This window comes from Schistocerca americana, chromosome 6, assembly GCF_021461395.2.
Source record: "Schistocerca americana isolate TAMUIC-IGC-003095 chromosome 6, iqSchAmer2.1, whole genome shotgun sequence".
NCBI classification, from domain to species: domain Eukaryota; kingdom Metazoa; phylum Arthropoda; class Insecta; order Orthoptera; family Acrididae; genus Schistocerca; species Schistocerca americana.
Window position 1 is genome coordinate 575,951,462 of NC_060124.1, and position 21,558 is coordinate 575,973,019.

At 42.3% G+C, this 21,558-nt stretch overlaps 1 protein-coding gene across 3 annotated transcripts in view; it reads left to right on the plus strand.

Moving 5' to 3' along the window:
- LOC124619404 (protein croquemort-like) overlaps positions 1-19,338 on the plus strand; it is a 145,521-nt gene extending 126,183 nt beyond the window's left edge. For all 3 annotated transcript variants that reach the window (XM_047145761.1, XM_047145763.1, XM_047145760.1), the window contains exon 9: positions 17,947-19,338. In XM_047145761.1, the coding sequence (XP_047001717.1) occupies positions 17,947-18,187 (241 nt within the window). In that variant the 3' untranslated portion in view covers positions 18,188-19,338. The remainder of the gene's footprint in view (positions 1-17,946) is intronic.
- Positions 19,339-21,558: the final 2,220 nt, after the last annotated feature.

The window sequence follows — 21,558 nt, forward strand, 5'->3', positions numbered from 1 at the left end:
TCTTGTGGTTTGCATTCTGGTTAAGATTTTGTATTACCTTCTTCCACCTGTTGTCTTGCTGTTGTATTATTCCCATTTGTTCACAAAAATTTTTGTAGTCTGATTTTTGTGTACTTCTTTTCATCAGTAATGTATGGATTTCTGAATCGTGTTCAGACAGTTCACTGAACTCATCTAGTCCCTCACTAGTCTTAAGTGTAACAGTTTACATGTTAAGAGAAAAGATAATGATTGGTGATCACAATAGACTTTAGTGTTTTTACCCCAAAGAAAATATTCAAATTTCTTAAATGCCCAAATTACTGCTAAACTTTCCCGTTCTGATACGGAATATGATCTTTCTGCCTCTGATAAAGTTCTGCTGTCAAAGCTGATGGCTTCTTCTTTTATCTGGAACAAACATGCCCCCAGTGCCTGAGATGAGGTGTCCGTGCTTAAACAAAAGTCTTTGGACATGTCAGGATGACTCGAACTGTTTGCTGATATTAATGCATTTTTAATTTTGGTAAAGTTCTCCTGACATCTCTCATCCCATGACCAAGACTTATTCTTTCTCAACAGGTTAAGTAGGGCATCGCTATTCATAAGCTGTTGTGGTATAAATTTTCGGAAAAGGAAGTTAATCCTAGATATACTTTCAATTGTTTTCTGTTCCTTGGGGGTTGACAATTACGCATGGCTTCTAGTTTCTTCAGGTCTGGTAATATACTGTGTTCTGATATGATATGTCCTAAAAATTTCGCTTGTTCTTTGCCAAAGTTAGATTTCTTTAGATTTTCTGTTACTCCATACTTCGTAAATCTCTGAAATACCGTTCCTATTATACTGATGTGTTCTGCCCAAGTTGATACGGCTATTAACATATCGTCAACATAAATGGCAACCTTAGTGAGAAATTCTGGTCCTAAGACCCTGTCCAAACCTGATATAATTACACCTGCACTAATGTTTAAGTCAAAGGGTAGAACTTGAAATTTATAACTCTTGCCATTGCAGACAAATGCTGTGTATTTTCAACTCTCCTCATGTAACTTTATTTTCCAGTGAGATTTTATAAGGTCAGGGGTGCTGAAATATTTGGTGTTATGAAATTTTAGCAAGTTCTTACTGGTACTAGGATTTTGTTTATGCCTCTGGCGTCTAAAACTAGTTGTGTTGTATTCCATCAAGTTTGCTATTTGGTAGTATTGGGCTACAGTATGGAGAAAATCATGGCTGTATGATTCCCCATTTGCACATTCTATCGATATCCTGCTTAACTGCTTCATGCGTTGCCCACGGTATAGGGTAAGACATAACACACAATGTTTCGTGAGGATAGACATTATGTTCATAATCTTTGATTACCCCTGGAGGAAGAGGAGGAGGAGGAGGTTAGTGTTTAACGTCCCGTCGACAACGAGGTCATTAGAGACGGAGCGCAAGCTCGTGTTAGGGAAGGATGGGGAAGGAAATCGGCCGTGCCCTTTCAAAGGAACCATCCCGGCATTTGCCTGAAACGATGTAGGGAAATCACGGAAAACCTAAATCAGGATGGCTGGAGACGGGATTGAACCGTCGTCCTCCCGAATGCGAGTCCAGTGTGCTAAGCACTGCGCCACCTCGCTCGGTTTTGATTACCCCTGGATTCTTATTAAAAACACTTGCACATTTAAAAAGTAAGTGAGAAAGCTCTTGTCTTTGTGTTGTTTGTTGTGGTCTTCAGTCCTGAGACTGGTTTGATGCAGCTCTCCATGCTACTCTATCCTGTGCAAGCTTCTTCATCTCCCAGTACTTACTGCATCCTACATCCTTCTAAATCTGCTTAGTGTATTCATCTCTTGGTCTCCCTCTACGATTTTTACCCTCCACGCTGCCTTCCAATGCTAAATTTGTTACCCTAGATGCCTCAGAACATGTCCTACCAACCCGTCCCTTCTTCTTGTCAAGTTGTGCCACAAACTCCTCTTCTCCCCAGTTCTATTCAATACCTCCTCATTAGTTGTGTGATCTACCCATCTAATCTTCAGCATTCTTCTGTAGCACCACATTTCGAAAGCTTCTATTCTCTTCTTGTCCAAACTATTTATCATCCATGTTTCACTTCCATACATGGCTACACTCCATACAAATACTTCCAGAAACGACTTCCTGACACTTAAATCTGTACTCGATTTTAAAAAATTTCTCTTCTTCAGAAACGCTTTCCTTGCCATTGCCGGTCTACATTTTATACCCTCTTACTTCGACCATCATCAGTTGTTTTGCTCCCCAAATAGCAAAACTCCTTTACCACTTTAAGTGTCTCCTTTCCTAATCTAATTCCCTCAGCATCACCCAACTTAATTCAACTAATTTCCATTATCCTCGCTTTGCTTTTGTTGATGTTCATCTTATATCCTCCTTTCAAGACACTGTCCGTTCCATTCAACTGCTCTTCCAAGTCCTTTGCTGTGTCTGACAGAATTACAATGTCATCGGCGAACCTCAAAGTTTTTAATTCTTCTCCATGCATTTTAATACCTACTCCGAATTTTTCTTTTGTTTCCTTCACTGCTTGCTCAATATACAGATTGAATAACATCGGGGATGGGCTACAACCCTGTCTCAGTCTCTTCCCAACCAATGCTTCCCTCTCATGCCCCTTGACTCTTATAACTGCCATCTGGTTTCTGTACAAATTGTAAATAGCCTTTCGCTCCTTGTATTTTACCCCTTCCACCTTTAGAATTTCAAAGAGAGTATTCCAGTCAACATTGTCGAAAGCTTTCTCTAAGTCTACAAATGCTAGAAACGTAGGTTTGCCTTTCCTTAATCTAGCTTCTAAGATAAGTCGTAAGGTCAGTATTGCCTCACGTGTTCAAATATTTCTACGGAATCCAAAATGATCTTCCCCAAGTTCAGCTTCTACTAGTTTTTCCATTCGTCTGTAAAGAATTTGGGTTAGTATTTTGCAGCTGTGGCTTATTAAACTGATAGTTCGGTAATTTTCACATCTGTCAACGCCTGCTTTCTTTAGGATTGGAATTATTATATTCTTCTTGAAGTCTGCGGGTATTTCGCCTGTCTCATACATTTTGCTCACCAGATGGTAGAGTTTTGTCAGGACTGGCTCTCCCAAGGCCGTCAATAGTTCTAATGGAATGTTGTCTACTCCCGGGACCTTGTTTCGACTCAGGTCTTTCAGCGCTCTGTCAAACTCTTCACGGAGTATCGTATGTCCCATTTCATCTTCATCTACGTCCTCTTCCATTTCTATAACATTGCCCTCAAGTACATTGCCCTTGTATAGACCCTCTATATACTCCTTCCACATTTCTGCTCTCCCTTCTTTGCTTAGAACTGTGTTTCCATCTGAGCTCTTCATATTCATACAAGTGGTTCTCTTTTCTCCAAAGGTCTCTTTAATTTTCCTGTAGGCAGTATCTATCTTACCCCTAGTGACATAAACCTCTACATCCTTACATTTGTCGTTGTGTAGCATCTAGAATATTTGATTCCTTCAGTTTTTGTTCTGCTAATTGCTGATTAACTTCAGTGTCGGTCTCATGTTCATTATCACATGTGTTCACAAAATACACGGTAGGATATGAATACTGTACAGTGACATGGGGTTCTGGGTTTACTTTGTCACACCTCTCCGGTGTGGTAATCAGGCTGATAGAAAATCTTTGGTCCTTCACAAAGAAATCGCACTTACTATTACCTATGTCTATTTGAGTTTTTTAAGTTCTAAATGTGTCCATACCTATCGAGCAGTTCACTATAAGTTTGTCTACTATTAAAAAATTACACTGCACAGAAAATTGTTCAATGTTCACGGTGATAAGAGCGTGGTGTTTTACGATTTGGTTTTGCCACCTGTAGCCGTTTGTATTTTGCAGTTTTGCACTAGCAAAACAGGAAATTTCTTCTGTCCTTTTAATTCAGTGAAAAATGCTTCAGACATTAAATTAGTCATGGACCCTGATCAAGTATTAACTGTGTGTCTATACCAAAACTTTTCACTCTGATTACTGCTTGCACTTGTTCTTCCAGTGTATTTTTCACTGATTTTAGTTGGTATAGATCGTCCTTTATGTCTCCTTGTTCATCGAATCTTATGAAACACGTTTGCAAATCTGGTTTACCACCATCGCTTATAAGATCTATACTATGGGGCTCAACTACGACCGATTCGGGTTTTCCTGTGGTGTAGTCTGGTCTACTTCGGTACACGGGACAATTTCTGTCAGTTGTACTGTGTCATTGTTTCTCCAGTTTGTATCATTTCCAGTTCGCAACATGCTTCCTCGTGTTTTCATATGGCTATTGTGAAATGTCGCAGTATTGTGAGTTTGCTGTGCAAAAGTTGGCTGTGGAACAGCGTGTGGTATGTTGTTGTTGCTGCTGCTGCTGCTGCTGCTGTTGTTGTTGTTGTTGTTGCTGTTGCTGTGTGCTGGCCACCGATGCTACTGACAGTTTTCATTTACACGCGGTGCATAATTTTGAGAGGAGGCATTGAAATTAGCTTGTGGATGGTAATCGTTCCTGTTATACAGAAAGTTTTGTTTAAATCTCTTGTTCCTACCATTTCCATTCCCGTATCCATTACCGGTTAATGTATCCTTACGGTTGCGCGCACCAGCTTTGCTGTGTGTTCGTGTCTGGCTTTTTGTATTGACCATTCAGATTACGTTGTTGTGGTGATTGGTTGTCTGACGCCTTACTTGTTACTACTTTCTCTTCATATATTAGGTTGATTGAATCTAAAATGAATAGAAAATATTCTGTGTTGTGCTCAGGTGTAGTAATTAATTTTTCACAAATGTGTGATGGGAAACGACTTCTTAAAAGTTTTAAAACGTCCACATGAGAAATAGGATTTTCCAATAACGTGTTTTGTTGAGATACTTCTCAAAATATCTTCGCAAACTACCATATTTGTTATTAAAAGGGGCGGGGTTAAAAACCTCTCGCCTAGGTCTCTCCTGTATGGCTTCTGACCAGTATTTGTCAAGATATGCCCATTCAAATTGTAAGTATGTGGTACAACGCTCAGCTATCTCGGTCACCTACAAAAGTACATTGCCTTGCGTGTACCCAACAACAAACCTGATCTTTTGTGCTTCCGTCCAATTTCTAGGAAACACATGTCGAAAAGCACTAATAAACACAACAGGATTCATCTTCTTAGCTTCACTTGTAAATGTTGGAAATTGACGGTGTCTTAATAGACCTTTGTCAGCAAATATAGTGGACAAGCTGTTTGCATTTTGTACTGTGTTTACATAGCTGCCATAATTATTTGCATTTCTCATAGGTACTGGTTCTGGTGTTATGCCCTGTAAACTTACACTCTGCATTCTGTCATTACTACTGGCATTGTTTGTACGGTTTGCAATGATCTGTGTGCATACATTACTTTGGTTTGCTGTGGCTGGCATTTTGTTTCTATGTGCAGCTGGTGTCTCTGTATCAGTTTCGTCTAAGTAGTTGCATATCCTGTGCTCTGTATCTTGCAAATTGGTGTTCACTTTGTAGATAATGTCATTTTCCTTTTGCTGAATAACCTTTTCAACTACATCATTGATTAATTTATATTCCTTCACTGCCTTTTCCGCTACGGTACTGATTTTGTCTGAAGTACCTGCTTCAGCTTGTGGAATTACGTCAGATAAATTTTCACTAATTTTGTCTCGCTCCTTTTTGGCACAGACTGATTAGATTTCAAGTGATGCTACTTTTAAAGTGAGTTCATCAATAGCTATTGGCATATTTTCTTAATCCTTTTTATCATCTGTGTTTCTCTTGCCTTGTGCTTTTAGGCTGGGGATTTTACTGTATTGCAGAGTGGTTGGCTAACCTTCTTTTCCTTTTGATCAGCCAGCCCTGGCCATTTGCTATTTTGTTTAACCACTTTCTCCCTTTCACTTAATGTTTCCACTTCTGGCTTGCATCTTTCATTTTCTCCTTCTGTGTAGTTACACAGTTCGTATTAAACATTTTGTTCCTTTCCCAGATTTGTAAATGATAGGATTCTTTCCATCCAAGACCTGTGTGACCACGGCAAAAGGGACTGATAACCAACCAGCCAACCAACCAACCAAAGGTGATGGTGGACCTGGTAGCCTCATAAGCACAGGACACATTTCGCCCCCTACACACACACACACACACACACACACACACACACTGTGCACTGTGCACACTGCTCCATCCCTACTCTACAGGCAGTGCAGGTTGAGATCTGTGCCCCCATCAAATCTGACTGAAAAGGAGTTGTCAAACAAAGGCTATTGCCATTGAGTTAGTCAACATCAGATTTGCAGTTTACTTGCACTTTGATTTTTAAATGAACTAATGTTTATGGCCACACAGTATCTCACCTACTATAATTATGGTACAGATAAACAAATAGCCACATACTGCACTTGGGTTGATTTCTCATAATGTGATTGTTGAGTGCAGTAACTTAAAGCTGACATGACTGTTCACAACAGTTCTCATGTGGCAAACATATATAATTAACATAGTCACTGTATAAAGCTCTTAAATCATTGCCCTTGAAATCTAACTCTCATATCAATATGAAAACAATGTGCACAGTAACTAACTGGAAACAACACAATTCACTGTTCGGCTGTGTCGTCACAGTAAATGGTTGTTATTGAAGTTTGACACAATACATGATACCAACTCTCATTCAAAATCTGATTAATCATTTAAAACAGTCACTAAGTTACTGAACAACTTTCGGATATGAAATGAAGATAAATTCTGGTACACTTCCTGATTTGTAATTCATACTACATCGTCTGCAGTACATTACCCTGTATTCTTGGACACAGACCTTACTCATTTCACATCTCACTGCAGACTGGCCGACAGTGACTTGTGAGAAGCTTCTTATGTAGATTTACAATAATTAGAACTAAAGTTCGTTATTGTTGTTTACTGGATTTTCATAAATTGCAATTAGAAATTTATTTTTCTGAGTGATTAAACAGTGGAAGAGGAATAGTTTGAATGTAAACTTTTAGATACAATAATTGAGACTCTGTTTCAGTAGCAGTGTTTTAGTTAATGATGTTAATTACTCCAGAATTAAATGAATGCAAATCTTGCTGACATGGTTTTGTTATCGGTTGAAAGAATACTTCACTTATTTTCATCTACTTCACCATAAAGTCAGTAATATGGTATATGTTCACAAACTGTGTCATCAAAATATGAGATTGCTAATATTTTGTAATTAGCATGGTTTTCAAACTAGTTGGTTTGTTACCAGGAGTTAATTGTAGGAATGTAATAGATAATGAAGGTTTGGAAAAGTCTTGAGTTAATGTTAAAGATTTTTATGTACTGAGCACATGCCGTATTGAGTTGCATATTGAAGATATCACAAAATTTGGAGAAAATTAATACTAAATTTGCAGGAAGGGAAGGAATCATAACAGCTGCAAAAAACCTGCCTTTGTTAAAAGGTGCAGGTGCTTAAGTGGAGTGTGGCACAAAGTGTTACGCGATAACAGTAGGAATCAGAATTATTATTGCTGTGTAAGAGGAGTGCTGAAGGTTAGATTGGATCGTTTATGAAGAAATATTGAAGCAGATTGGAAGGAAGAGAAATTTGTGGCACAAACTGACTAAAAGAAAGGATTGGTTTATAGGACACATCCTCAGGCATCAAGGAATGATCAAATGTAAGGAATAGAGGGTAAAAATTGTGAAAAGGGGGACCAAGGCTTGAAGCAGGGATGAAGAGGATTGCTCAGAAGAGACCAGTGTGGGGAGCTGCATCAAACGAGTATGTGGACTGAAGATCACAACTACAAGCCTAAATATTACTAAGAAGTATAGCAATCTCTATGTGGTGCCCAAACCCTGTGGTTGGTTTGCAGCAGTACGCCATTCCCCTCTTCTGTTCGCATGTGTGGTACATCCCACACCATTCATAATCTGCTGCAGATATGACATCCTTGATTCCTCAGCGATTATTTCCCTCATTAGCTTCTTCTGCTATTGTTCTAATGATATTCTTGTGTCCTGAAATGTGCTCTACGAGTTTGTCTCGTCATCTTTAGAAGTGCCTCTATGGAGATCATGTTTCTTGTACTCTTCTCAGCACTTCTTCATTGGTAACTCTGTCTCTCCAGATGGTTTTCATCATCTTCTGTAGCACCAAATCTCCAGTGCTTCTAGCCATTTTCTCTTGGTTCCAGTTGTCCAGGTTTCACACTCGTATAGGGCCATATTCCAAACTAACCCATTTCCTGATTTCGCATCTAATGTTCTCACTGGTAAGTTCTTTCTTAAATTAAATGCAATTTTGGTTGGTGTATTCTGCTCTTAATCGGTTTCCGGCTTCTGTCATCCCTTGTAATCTACACTACTGGCCATTAAAATTGCTACACCACGAAGATGACGTGCTACAGATGCGAAATTTAACCAACAGGAAGATGATGCTGTGATATGCAAATGATTAGCTTTTCAGAGCATTCACACAAGGTTGGCACTGGTGGTGACACCTACAACCTGACATGAGGAAAGTTTCCAACCGATTTCTCATACACAAACAGCAGTTGAGCAGCGTTGCCTGGTGAAACGTTGTTGTGATGCCTCGTGTGAGGAGGAGAAATGCGTACCATCACTTTTCCAACTTTGATAAAGGTCGGATTGTAGCCTATCGCAATTGCGGTTTATCGTATCGCGACATTGCTGCTTGCGTTGGTCGAAATCCAATGACTGTTAGCAGAATATGGAATCGGTGGGTTCAGGAGGGTAATATGGAACGCCGTGCTGGATCAGAAAGGCCTCGTATTGCTGCCAGTCGAGATGACAGGCACCTTATCCACATGGCTGTAATGTATCGTGCAGCCCCGTCTCGATCCCTGAGTCAACAGAGGGGGACGTTTGCAAGACAACAACCATCTGCACGAACAGTTCGATGATGTTTGCAGCAGCATTGACTATCAGCTCGGAGACTGTGGCTGTGGTTACCCTTGACGTTGCATCACAGACAGGAGCGCCTGCGATGGTGTACTCAACGAGGAACCTGGGTGCACAAATGGCAAAACGTCATTTTTTCGGATGAATCCAGGTTCTGTTTACAGCATCATGATTATCCGTGTTTGGCGATATTGTAATGAACGCACATTGGAAGCGTGTATTTGTCATCGCCATACTGGCGTATCATGCGGCGTGATGGTATGGGGTGCCATTGGTTACACGTCTCGGTGACCTCTTGTTCGCATTGGCGGCACTTTGAACAGTGGATGTTACATTTCAGATGTGTTACGACCCGTGGCTTTACCCTTCATTCAATCCCTGCAAAACCCTACATTTCAGCAGGAATATGCACGACCACATGTTGCAGGCCCTGTACGGGCCTTTCTGGATACAGAAAATGTTCGACTGCTGCCCTGGCCATCACATTTTCCAGATCTCTCACCAATTGAAAACATCTGGTCAATGGTGGCTGAGCAACTGGCTCGTCACAATACGCCAGCCACAACTCTTGATTAACTTAGGTATCATGTTGAAGCTGCATGGGCAGCTGTACCTGGACACACCATCCAAGCTCTGTTTGACTCAATGCCCAGGCATATCAAGGCCATTATTACGGCCTGAGGTGGTTGTTCTGGGTACTGATTTCTCAGGATCTATGCACCCAAATTGCGTGAAAATGTAATCACATGTCAGTACTAGTATAATATATTTGTCCAATGAATACCCATTTATCATCTGCATTTCTTCTTGGTGTAGCAATTTTAATGGCCAGTAGTGTTGCTTCACTAATAGGTAAATTCCTCTAGCCTTTGTAGCCCCTCTCTTCCGATTCTTATTTAAAAGCAATAATTTTGTAATGCTGTTTCAAAGAGTTGCGTCCCCTTTGTTAATGCATACTTTCTTTCCACATTTCTTAAGATTTTCTTTCTTTATGAGGTCTGTTGTTTAATATAGTTAATGAATTGGAAGTGGTATGTCCTTGGCTTCCACTGATTAACGCACCCCTGCGAGTTCGGGGGTTAGAATAGGCCCGCGGTATTCCTGCCTGTCGTAAGAGGTGACTAAAAGGAGTCTCAAATGTTTCGGCCTTATGTGATGGTCCCCTCTCGGGTTTGACCTCCATCTTTCTAAATTATTCCGAAGAGCGAGCCAATTGGGGAAGGGCGCCTTACATGGTGCACTATATCCGTCGTGCATTGAGACCTTCAGCCGGCTTTTTCGTCGTTGCAATGGTGTTCCGCTCGTTTTCCATCTCTTGGGCGAGGATACGTCCCTGGGTGCGATTACCACGCTGCACTCTGCAGTGTTGCTTTTAACTGCGACGACGACCTTGGACATTTTTGCACCTAAGATCCAGCACTGTAGCCAGTCCGTTGTGGTGGGGCCGCCATGTACCCTGTTGGTTGTAGCCCCCTGACAACACAGGGATCGCTCTACTGATGCCTGCGCCGTTAACTCCCCACGTATGCCAAGGAGTAGATGCCCATCTCCCTGGGGCATCAGGACTCCCGGCAATGGCCTTCCTGCCAGGTGGTCTTTGCTGCGGCTGGGTGGCGCCCGTGGGGAGGGCCCTTGGTCGGAGTAGGTGGCATCAGGGCGGATGACCCGCAATGAAGCGTGGTACATCGTCTCTCGCTGGCGGCCAGCCACCAGCAGTCTCTTAAGTGTTCGAGGGCTCATTTTAAAGCTAACATTTATGACCCCAAATCGTTCCAATCCCTGGCCACACCATGGGAGGAACGAAAGGCAATGAATGACAGTGACGTGTATTCGCCCAGGTATTTCGTCTGTACCAGAGCTGATGGTGACTCGTTTCTATCCGTGAAGCCTCAGTTCTTTGTAGAGCATTTAGAGGACAAGTTTGGGGAGGTGGAGGGCTTGTCCAAAATGTGCTCTGGGTCAGTTTTGATAAAAACGGCATCCTCTGCCCAGTCACGCAGGTTACTTGCTTGTGACAAGTTGGGGGATGTTCACGTTACCATCACCCCACATAAGAGTTTAAATATGGTCCAGGGTGTTATTTTCCATAGGGACCTCCTTTTGCAGTCTGATGACGAGCTGCACTCCAATTTAGAGCGCCGAGGTGTACATTTCATCCGGCGTGTTCATCGGGGTCCGAGGGACAATCAGGTAGCTACCGGTGCCTTCATCTTGGCCTTCGAAGGTGATACCTTACCAGAGAAGGTCAAGGTGATGGTCTACCAGTGTGACGTCAAACCCTATATCCCTCCCCCGATGCGGTGCTTTAAGTGCTGGAAGTTTGGTCACATGTCCTCTCGCTGTACTTCTAGCCTCACATGTCGGGATTGTGGACGCCTATCTCATCCCGATACTCCATGTGCTCCGCCTCCCGTCTGTGTCAACTGTGGAGAGCCTCATTCCCCTTGCTCGCTGGACTGCAGTATCTTACAGAAAGAACGCAAAATCATGGAATATAAGACCCTGGACCGACTGACTTACACTGAGGCTAACGGGAAATTTGAACGGCTACATCCCGTGCGCATGATGTCATCTTATGCCTCCACTGTCACTCCTGCTCCAGCTCCTTCAGCTGCAAGATATACAGTCAGCTCTCAGAGTCAGAGGACCTCACCTGCCCCCTTGACGATGGGGGCCCCTTCTCTCGCTGTTGCTCCATCTACCTCGGGAGCAGCACCCACTAAACCATCGGGGGCACCAGTCCCCACTTCTAAGCCGGAGAAGCGTAAGTCTTCTTCAGCTTCTCTCGCTCGGAAGGGATCCCTTGGGTCACTCCCTTCCCAGGTTCCTACCAGCGGCACAGCAGACACCAACCAGTGGCTGAAGAAGCCACAGGTCACTGGTCGACGGGCTTCCCGATCCTCTTCGGTCCCAGAGACTGACTCCAATAAGCACTCTCGACAACGGCAACCAAAGGAACAGCGAGAGAAAACGACTTTGAAGACCCGTAAGTCCAAGACACCTGCGGTGGCACGTACTCCACCGCTACCTAAAAGCTCTGCGTCTGAGGATAAGGTGGAGATCCTTGCGTCCGCTGAGGACCTCGATCTTGCCGATCCCTCAGACGCAATGGATAGCACTTGCACGGGTGCTCCATCGGAGGCGGCAGGTGACCCAGCGGCGTAATCTGCCTTCCCAGTCCCGTCACGCCTTTCTCCGCAGTGGACAATACCATCCTCCAGTGGAACTGCAGCGGTTTCTTCCACCATCTAGCTGAGCTCCGCCAACTTATCAGCCTTCACCCTTTCTTCTGCATTGCTCTTCAGGAAACTTGGTTTCCAGCAATGCGAACCCCCGCCCTCCGTGACTATCGGGGTTATTATAAGAACCGGGTAGCATATGAAAGGGTGTCTGGTGGCGTCTGCCTCTATGTCCTTCACACTCTGCACAGCGAGTCTGTCCCTCTCCAAACACCTTTAGAGGCTGTCGCTGTTCGGGTGTGGACGCCACAGGCTGTTACCGTCTGCAGTCTTTACCTTCCACCGGATGGTGATGTCTCGCAGCATGTCCTGGCTGCGCTGATAGCCCAATTGCCGCCACCTTTCTTGCTATTGGGCGACTTCAACGCCCATAACCCTCTGTGGGGTGGGTCAGTGGCAACAGGTCGAGGCGCCACCGTTGAGCATTTATTGTCGCAGCTCGATCTCTCGATTTTAAATGATGGTGCCTTCACACACTTCAGTGAGGCGCATGGCACATACTCCGCCATTGACCTTTCAATCTGTAGCCCTAGCCTCTTACCGTCTGTCCAATGGAGTGTGCATGACGACCTGTGTGGTAGTGACCACTTTCCGATCTTTCTGTTACTACCACAGCGTCACTCTTCTGGGCACCCTAGCAGATGGGCTATGAATAAAGCTGACTGGGACTTGTTCTCCTCCACTGCCGCTATTGAGCCTCTCTCTTATGATGACATTGATGCGGTGGTTCAATCGGTCACCACCGGCATCGTTACTGCTGCCGAGTCTGCCACTCCCCGTTCCTCTGGGTCCCCTCGGCGGCGGACTGTGCCTTGGTGGTCGCCTGAGATCGCTGCAGCAATTAAAGATCGCCGGCGGGCACTACAGCGTCACAAGTGACATCCCTGCATTGAACACCCCATCATCCTCAAATGGCTGCGTGCGCGGGCCCGCCGCCTTATCTGCCAAAGCAAGCAGGAGAGCTGGGAGCGGTATGTGTCCACCATTGGCCTCCATGTCTCTCCATCGCAGGTCTGGGCCAAGATCCGACGCCTCTATGGCTATCGAACCCCCGTCAGCGTCCCTGCGCTCTCACTGAATGGAGCAGTTTGTACAGACTCCGGCGAAATTGCCAACAGCTTGGCAGAGCATTTTGGTCTTAGTTCCGCTTCTTCCAATTACCCACTGGCCTTCCGCTCCATTAAAGAGCGGATGGAATGTCGGAGCCTTTCGTTTCGCACCCACCACCCAGAATCTTACAATGCTCCATTCAGTGAGTGGGAATTTCGCAGTGCCCTAGCTGCTTGCCCTGATACCGCTCCTGGGCCAGATGGCATCCACTGTCAGATGCTGAAACACCTTTCAGTGGACTGCCAGCGGTGCCTCCTCGATCTTTACAACCGTCTTTGGGTCGAGGGGGAGTTTCCGTCGCAATGGCGGGAAGGCATTGTCATCCCTGTTTTGAAACCTGGAAAGAACCCTCTGGAGGTGAACAGCTACTGTCCCATTAGCCTCACCAACGTTCTTTGCAAGTTGCTTGAACGGATGGTGAGCCGGCGCTTGAATTGGGTACTGGAGTCTCGGGGCCTTCTGGCTCCGTCTCAGGGTGGGTTCCGTAAAGGCCGCTCCGCCACCGACAATCTGGTGAGTCTGGAGTCGGCCATCCGTACTGCCTTTGCCCGCCGTCAGCACCTGGTCGCTGTCTTTTTCGACATGTGGAAGGCGTACGATACGACATGGCGTCATCACATCCTTTCTACGCTTCATGGATGGGGTCTTCGGGGTCCTCTGCCGATTTTTATCCGCAATTTTCTGTCGTATCGTACCTTCCGCGTGCAAGTTGCGGCCTCGTATAGTTCCTCCCAAGTCCAAGAGAACGGTGTGCCACAGGGTTCTGTTTTAAGTGTCTGCCTGTTTTTAATAGCCATTAACGGGCTCGCTGCGGCCGTGGGAAATTCTATCTCCGCTTCCCTGTATGCTGACGACTTCTGCCTTTACTACAGCTCTACTGGCATTGCAGCTGTTGAACGACAGCTACAGGGCGCTATCCGCAAGGCGCAGTCTTGGGCTGTAGCGCACGATTTTCAGTTTTCGGCTGCCAAGACCCGCGTTATGCATTTCTGCCGGTGCCGAACAGTCCATCCTGATCCGCAGCTTTATCTTGCCGACGAACTCCTTGCTGTGGTGGAGACCCACAGGTTTTTGGGTGTAGTTTCTGATGCCCGGCTGACTTGGCTGCCTCAGATTCGACAGCTTAAACAGGCGTGTTGGTGGCATCTAAATGATCTGAGATGCTTGAGCCACACCCGCTGGGGCGCCGACCGATCTATCCTGATACAGCTCTACCAGGCATTAATTCAGTCTCGTCTGGATTATGGGAGCCTGGCTTATGGCTCAGCATCCCCATCTGCGCTGCGAGTACTGGACCCAATCCTACAAAGCGGCATACGGCTTGCCACTGGTACTTTCCGCACCAGCCCTGTGGACAGCTTACTAGTGGAGGCAGGTGTCCCTCCCCTGCGGTTACGGCGCCAACGTTTGCTGGCCGCTTATGCTGCCCATGTTTTAAGCTTGCCCGGGCATCCAAACTATCGTCTCCTGTTCCCGCGATCGGTCGTGCATCTGCCAGAACGTCGGCCTCGGTCTGGTTGTACAATCGCGGTCTTTAAATATGTCTGCTTGTGTCTGTATATGTGTGGATGGATATGTGTGTGTGTGCGAGTGTATACCCGTCCTTTTTTCCCCCTAAGGTAAGTCTTTCCGCTCCCGGGATTGGAATGACTCCTTACCCTCTCTCTTAAAACCCACTTCCTTTCGTCTTTCCCTCTCCTTCCCTCTTTCCTGACGAGGCAACGGTTTGTTGCGAAAGCTTGAATTTTGTGTGTATGTTTGTGTTTCTTTGTGTGTCTATCGACCTGCCAGCGCTTTCGTTTAGTAAGTCACATCATCTTTGTTTTTAGATATATTTTTCCCATGTGGAATGTTTCCCTCTATTAACCAGTGACTAATTCTTTAAGAGTTATCGACAGCTAGTGGGACAAGAGTTTCCTAGTATTGAAAATAAACATGAAATTTCTTCTCTTATGTTACCACAAACCAACACAATGAGGTTTTCTCGTAAGCTATTGAACTCTCTGGCTGCCAGTTGTTTAATGAGACACTGTGTTTCAGAATTGCCACAATAGCTGCTGCAAAAATGAGTTTGTGCAAATTATATTGTGTTTTGGCAAAAAAATACTAGCAAACCTTAACAAGAGAAATGTGACCGTTACCTGTAAATGGTGTTGCTTCTTCGAATGAAGAAAGGTTAACAATTTACACAAAAATAAATCTCCAATTCTGTTGGAATTTTGGTTGAATCCCATAACCCATCATATTTTTAATACTGAGCGACGGGAATGGAAACTTGCCAAAGGATTTTATTCCTTTTCTTCATCTGAGCAGTAGTAAAGTAAAGATGAGTGTACCCTTCAGGCGGAATTTATTTATTTATTTATTTTTATCCATCTGTCAGAATGACACCCACATGCCATATGCTGGTCACTCTCCTACGCCTTGCTAAACTAACAATGTGCGATTCACGAATAAAATATTTGTTATTGATGAAAGTAAGCAATTGATACGTGGCACAACACAATGGTCAGTGTATCGTCAGCAGCTGAGAATAATGCGCGACAGGAATGCTTTGTGAGAGGAAGAGTTCACGTCGTTCGAAAAACATTGTGATGAAAGTAGATCTGCCTTCGTCAGCAATACATTTAAACAAATTAAATATATCAAATCACCACTCTCTTTCACGATACTCATACTTTTGTAATAATACCAAACACTACTTCATTTGTGTTGCATAATTAGTTTATTAATGCTGATAGTGTGTATGCGATCATTGAAATGCTTTTTCTTGTCGCGACGATCCGATTAAAACATTGTTATTCATGAAGGCTTCTCGACTGTTTGTAGCCTGCAGTATAAATGTGATGTCCACATGTATTTAGTATAATGCCTTTTACTACATTCATATCCAAATGTTAGTGAAACTTAAGTCCTTCATATCTCGAACGCCTTTTACCAGGAGCATAACGGGTCATACGTGTGGATATTACGCCTTTTCAACTTTTTGTAACAGATTGTAGAGATCGCCATTTCCTTATTCAGTACCCTCACAATGAATCGTCTGTCCCTTCTTACGATCTGAAAACATTGTGGAGGCAGAAGATATACTTCCAGTAGCTAATGGTTCACCAATTACTGAACTGTGCATTGTTCTTGACAACAAAACAAAAAGTATACTGTTATATGTAACTAAAAACTATTATGAATTAACGAAAAGAAATTGAGCACTTAAACGGCGAAAAACGAAACACTACTCAGTGACAATAAATCTCAGTATACCGTAATGCTGCCTTTTCGCATGGGTAATACACCCACTGACCATATGCGCCCTGCCCCGCCTCACCCCTCCCGCATGCTCACGTGACGCGCGGTGCGAGAAACTGTGCCGACGCCATGCGACATGGCGCAGTCGCGTCGCGTCGCAATTTGCGCCTAGCCTAAAGAATCTGTACCGTATTGTGGCTTGTCATTTGTACAAAAAAAAAGGGTTGAGAGAGGTGAGTTAAGTTCCAGAAACTGTCTTAGTAATATACTATGGTGAAAGAAGATGCGTAGTGTGGCATTTGCACACAGCAATTAAGTAAGGCGTTAAAAATTCATTAAGATTTTAGTATTACGGGCCATTATTGTAAGCTACAACTAACACACAGTTAAGTACAAAAAATCTTATCTCTCTCTAGAGAGAGTCCACCTTTTTGACTTTGCCTGAAGCAGGTCTGGAGGACCTCTATGCAAGCTGAAAACTAGAACAAGGTACCATTCTAGCAAACACCTAATGGGAGTTGGTTGGTTGGTTGGTTGATTTAGGGGAAAGGACCAAACAGCTAGGTCATCGGGTCACGTTGGATTAGGGAAGTATGGGGAGGGAAGTTGGCCATGCGCTTTCAAAGGAACCGTCCCAGCATTTGCCTGAAGCGATTTAGGAAAACCGTAAAAAACCTAAATCAGGATGGCCGGATGCTGGCTTGAACTGTTGTCCTTGTGAATGTGAGTCCAGTGTGTCTAATGGGATTGCAGCAAAGAACAGATAGTTTACTATATCACAAGATTTGTGACCTGCTTCGGGCAATGTCAAAAAGGTGGACACTAGAGAGAGAGATCAGATGTTTTGTACTTCACTGTTTGTGTTAGCTGCAGCTTTACAATAATGGCCTGAAATATTAAAACCTTACACACACACACACACACACACACACACACACACACACACACACACAAGAAAATAGTGTCAGCTCGAAAGATTGCAACTCTCTCTCTCTCTCTCTCTCTCTCTCTCTCTCTCTCTTTCTCTCTGCTGAGACATGAGACACTAACATTATTGTACAATGTGTGAGAAACAAAATGGTTTGCAATTGATGTCAGATTAGTGTAGTTACACACACAGACATACTTCAAAAGAAGTGACATTTACAGTTTGTGTTAACTGTGTACTGAACAGTCATAAGTCATACTGAGGAAGGGAATCACTTCGAGAATTCATGATTACACTACCCTTGAAACACTGATACATATGTATACTTTCAGGAGTTGTCAAGACACTTTTGTTGTTAACTGCAGTAGCAGTGATTGGTATAAGGTTTCACTCCTACATTTTGCCCAGAAATAATTAAAGATTCCAGTTCCTACATGTTGTAAAGTATGTTTCAATGTTTAACTGTGTCACAAAAATATAAAAGCTAATTGCTCTTTGTTTTGAATGTTACAGGATGTTTGAGAATCTCCCCAGGAGGATATATTTTCCAGTATTTTGGTTCAACCAAAAGGCAGTACTAAGCGATGAATTAAGTACATTAGCGAAACTAGTGCAGATAGCACCTGATGTCGGAATGGGTGTTTTCTTTGGATTAGCTGGAATTGGAGCTTTGATGTTATTCATTGGAATAATGCTGACTGTGCGCCATGGTTGGAAAGGCTCAGACACACAAGGGCTAATCTATGAAAATTAAGAATGCATTGATTCATCAAATTCATATTGAAGTGCCTTCAAACAAACATTGAAAAAGACCCACCTTAGACACAGCTGTCACATAATTTTGTGCGGTTTTCACTAAGAATTTTGTGGCCTTTCTAAAAGTATTTTTGGTACTTTTGTGTGCCCTGATAAAATAATGTTTTCCATTGTCTCCGGTATTCTTTTGTATCTCGGCTAAAGAATTAAGTTTTCAAGTTGTAGTTTGATTGTTAGTGGGAAGCTATATAGCGAAGAGTGAAATGATGATACATTTAAAAATAATGCAGCTTACAGCATGTGTCACATTTAGATTCTACAACTTGTAGTTCAGGATATATCGTGTGTGTGTGTGTGTGTGTGTGTGTGTGTGTGTGAGAGAGAGAGAGAGAGAGAGAGAGAGAGAGAGAGAGATATGGAGGAGCTGCAGTGCAACCAAAGACTGTTTTACTGTTCTGTTTTGAGATTATGTAAATATTCTGTTATATCAAATGAAGTATAGCATTTATAATATGTTCAAATGTGATTTACTGATTTGTGTAATGAAACAAAAGTAAATTAGTTACAGTTTAATGTGTGATCAGTGAATTTTGTATGTTGCTCCACTGATTATAGTTGTTTTACAAAATTGTACTGTAGAATGCATTTTGTATGTATGATGTCTTACAAACACAACACTTTTTATATTTTTACACAGATGTAAATGGATGTGGGTTGAAATTTTTGTTCAGTGCCTCTGTTCAAAGATTTTGGTGTGCAGGCAATTAAATCATCCATGAAGTGAAGTGCCAGCTGTTCTGTTTTTTTTATGTCAAGTACATAATTCTGTAAGAAAAGCTCTTGAGAAACAGAGCAGCTATATCCTTCCATGGATAATTTTATTTGTGGTGGCACATCAGAAATTTCTGTGTAGAATTTTCATTTAAGGAGAAAGTTTGTAAGTTTTGTTTTGTAAAGACAAAATAATGTAACATAGAGCTTGATTTTAGTAAACTGAGGCTGTGATGTGTTACCAGTTCCTGATTCATTATATGGGAATTCTATAAGAAGGGAATACTGCTTTAGTGATACAAATGATTACTTATGTAATTCTTGTCTATTATGAACTGCGTGAAAATCGGTGAGGAAAATAACAGTATTGAAGTATGATTCATGCTTGTTATGGTAACTTGGCCAAAATTTATTACCTTTAAATACAATTTTACTTTTTTAATATATAAAAATGAAACCATAAATAATATTAAGTTTATAGAACCGACGCAAGTTGCTGTCAGTATTTCTTATTGATCAGTTTCATTCAATCTGACAAGAGTATTATATAAATGACTTATTTTTGAATGAACTTGACTGTATAAGTTACAAGTGTTACACAGCTATCTTAATCTTTGTCATTGCCAGTGTAATCAGCCAACTGCTTTGAACGGAAGTTAGCATTAATGTAAATTGGATTGTTCCTTAATGCCAATTTAAGATTCCATATTGCAATACTTCGTAAATTTCATAGTTGCTTATGATGCTGTTGTTTAGTTGAATGAATCGAGGCAATAAAAAATAGTGATTGTGACTTGTGGCTGTCCTACAAACTTAGTTTCAATTGTTTATATATAAAGTATTAGTTTTCAAAATCTTTTATTCATAATACTTCTCATACCTTAGAGCATTTTCTCTGTTCCATAGATGTGCCACAGTGTTACTCTGATTTGTAAGCTGACTAAAACCATTTGTCCAGTAGGTAGTATTGTTCGCAAATGAGTGGAAGTGGACAATTGTTAAAACAGTGGACTCGAATTTGGAAGGACCTGGGTTCAAAATTCTGCCCAGCCATTCAGATTTAGGTTCAATGTAATCTTTCTAAATTAAGACAAATGCCAGGATGGTTCTTTTGAAAGGTGGATTCCTCTTCTTTTACTAGCCTTGTCCTAGCCTAGCTTCAGCTGCACCTCAGTGGAGCAATAAACCCTAATTTTTCTATCTTACATATAGGGAGGTGTTATTAGCATTTGGCCCTTCTAGTTAAAAAGATTTTGTGTTAGATAAAAGATGTAGTCAGCATGTTGCTGCCCTCAGAGTTTATAAAATAATTTAAAAAAATCTTACTTTAAATTTGGTACTCTACCCTCTGTACTATTTAACCCCACCTTCAAGCTTTTGCCACTTTGAAAATACTTCCCAGAAACTGTTACAAAAATTGTAGAGTGCAAGACAAAGGGCGATGCTTTTACCATTAGTGGTTATTCTTCCATTCACCTTAACTCTATCAGAAATATCAGTAGTATAACTGACTAACATTACTGGAAAAGGGAGCAACCATTCCAGGTGGGTTACAAAGGAACTCTGTACTGCAAAGTGTTTGTGTGACTTCATTTTGAAGGTATCTGCTTATTTTCATATTAGAGCTGGTTTTGATTGCGCTATAATTACTGCCTGATCTTCTGAAATGCGGCAGAATAACTTCCAATAGGCACTGTGAAGCACACTGACAAATTGACACATTTGATGATAGATACCAATGAGAGAGTCATACATAAGCACATACCTAACATACAAAATATCACTTGGCTGTCAGGTGAGATGGAGCTCATAATCTATTGTCATTTTACACAAGTTGTGTGTGGAAAAGAATAAATGCTAGATCATTGCTGGAATGTTCTGCTCCCGAAAACCACCACAACTCATGGTGATTGGGGATGTTCCCTCAGTGTTTGGACCAGGTATTTAGTTCCTTGTAAACTATTCAAATACTTTTCATAAAGAGCTGGCCAGTGTAAAATGTTATTTTAAATACTTTACTGCCAAATCAACAATCAACACTTACAGTTGTTGTATTTAATAATTAAGTCCTTTAATTATAATTTTTCCTCCATTTTATCAGTCTTTGTTTCAAAATAGCCCATTACTTAAAACTGGAAATAACACAATGAAATAAATGTGCTTTGAGCCACAATTTAGGTATGTCATGAATAATTCACAGCCATGAAATGACACGCTTTATTTCAGCAACATAGGAGAATAAGTACTCTTATTACAGAAGAAATGAAAACTATAAACTTCAGTTACTTTCACAGGTAGTGCCTCCATTTGATTCAGAGGTGTATGTGTGAATTACATGGACAAAAGGAAAAATGTGTTCCTTGACATTTGTCATAAAAGGAAAAGTATTGTGACTTATTACTTGCTTAATGAACAAGATACAACACACTATGAAACGGTTAGGTCAGTTTAATATAAAAGAAATAACTCATTTGAAATTTTTGTTTTAAAGTTTACATTAATCATACAAGAAGAGAGTATTTAAGGAATCTTGTACCGTTTGCGCCAGCCGATGTGGCCGTGCGGTTCTAGGCGCTTCAGTCTGGAACCGTGTGACCA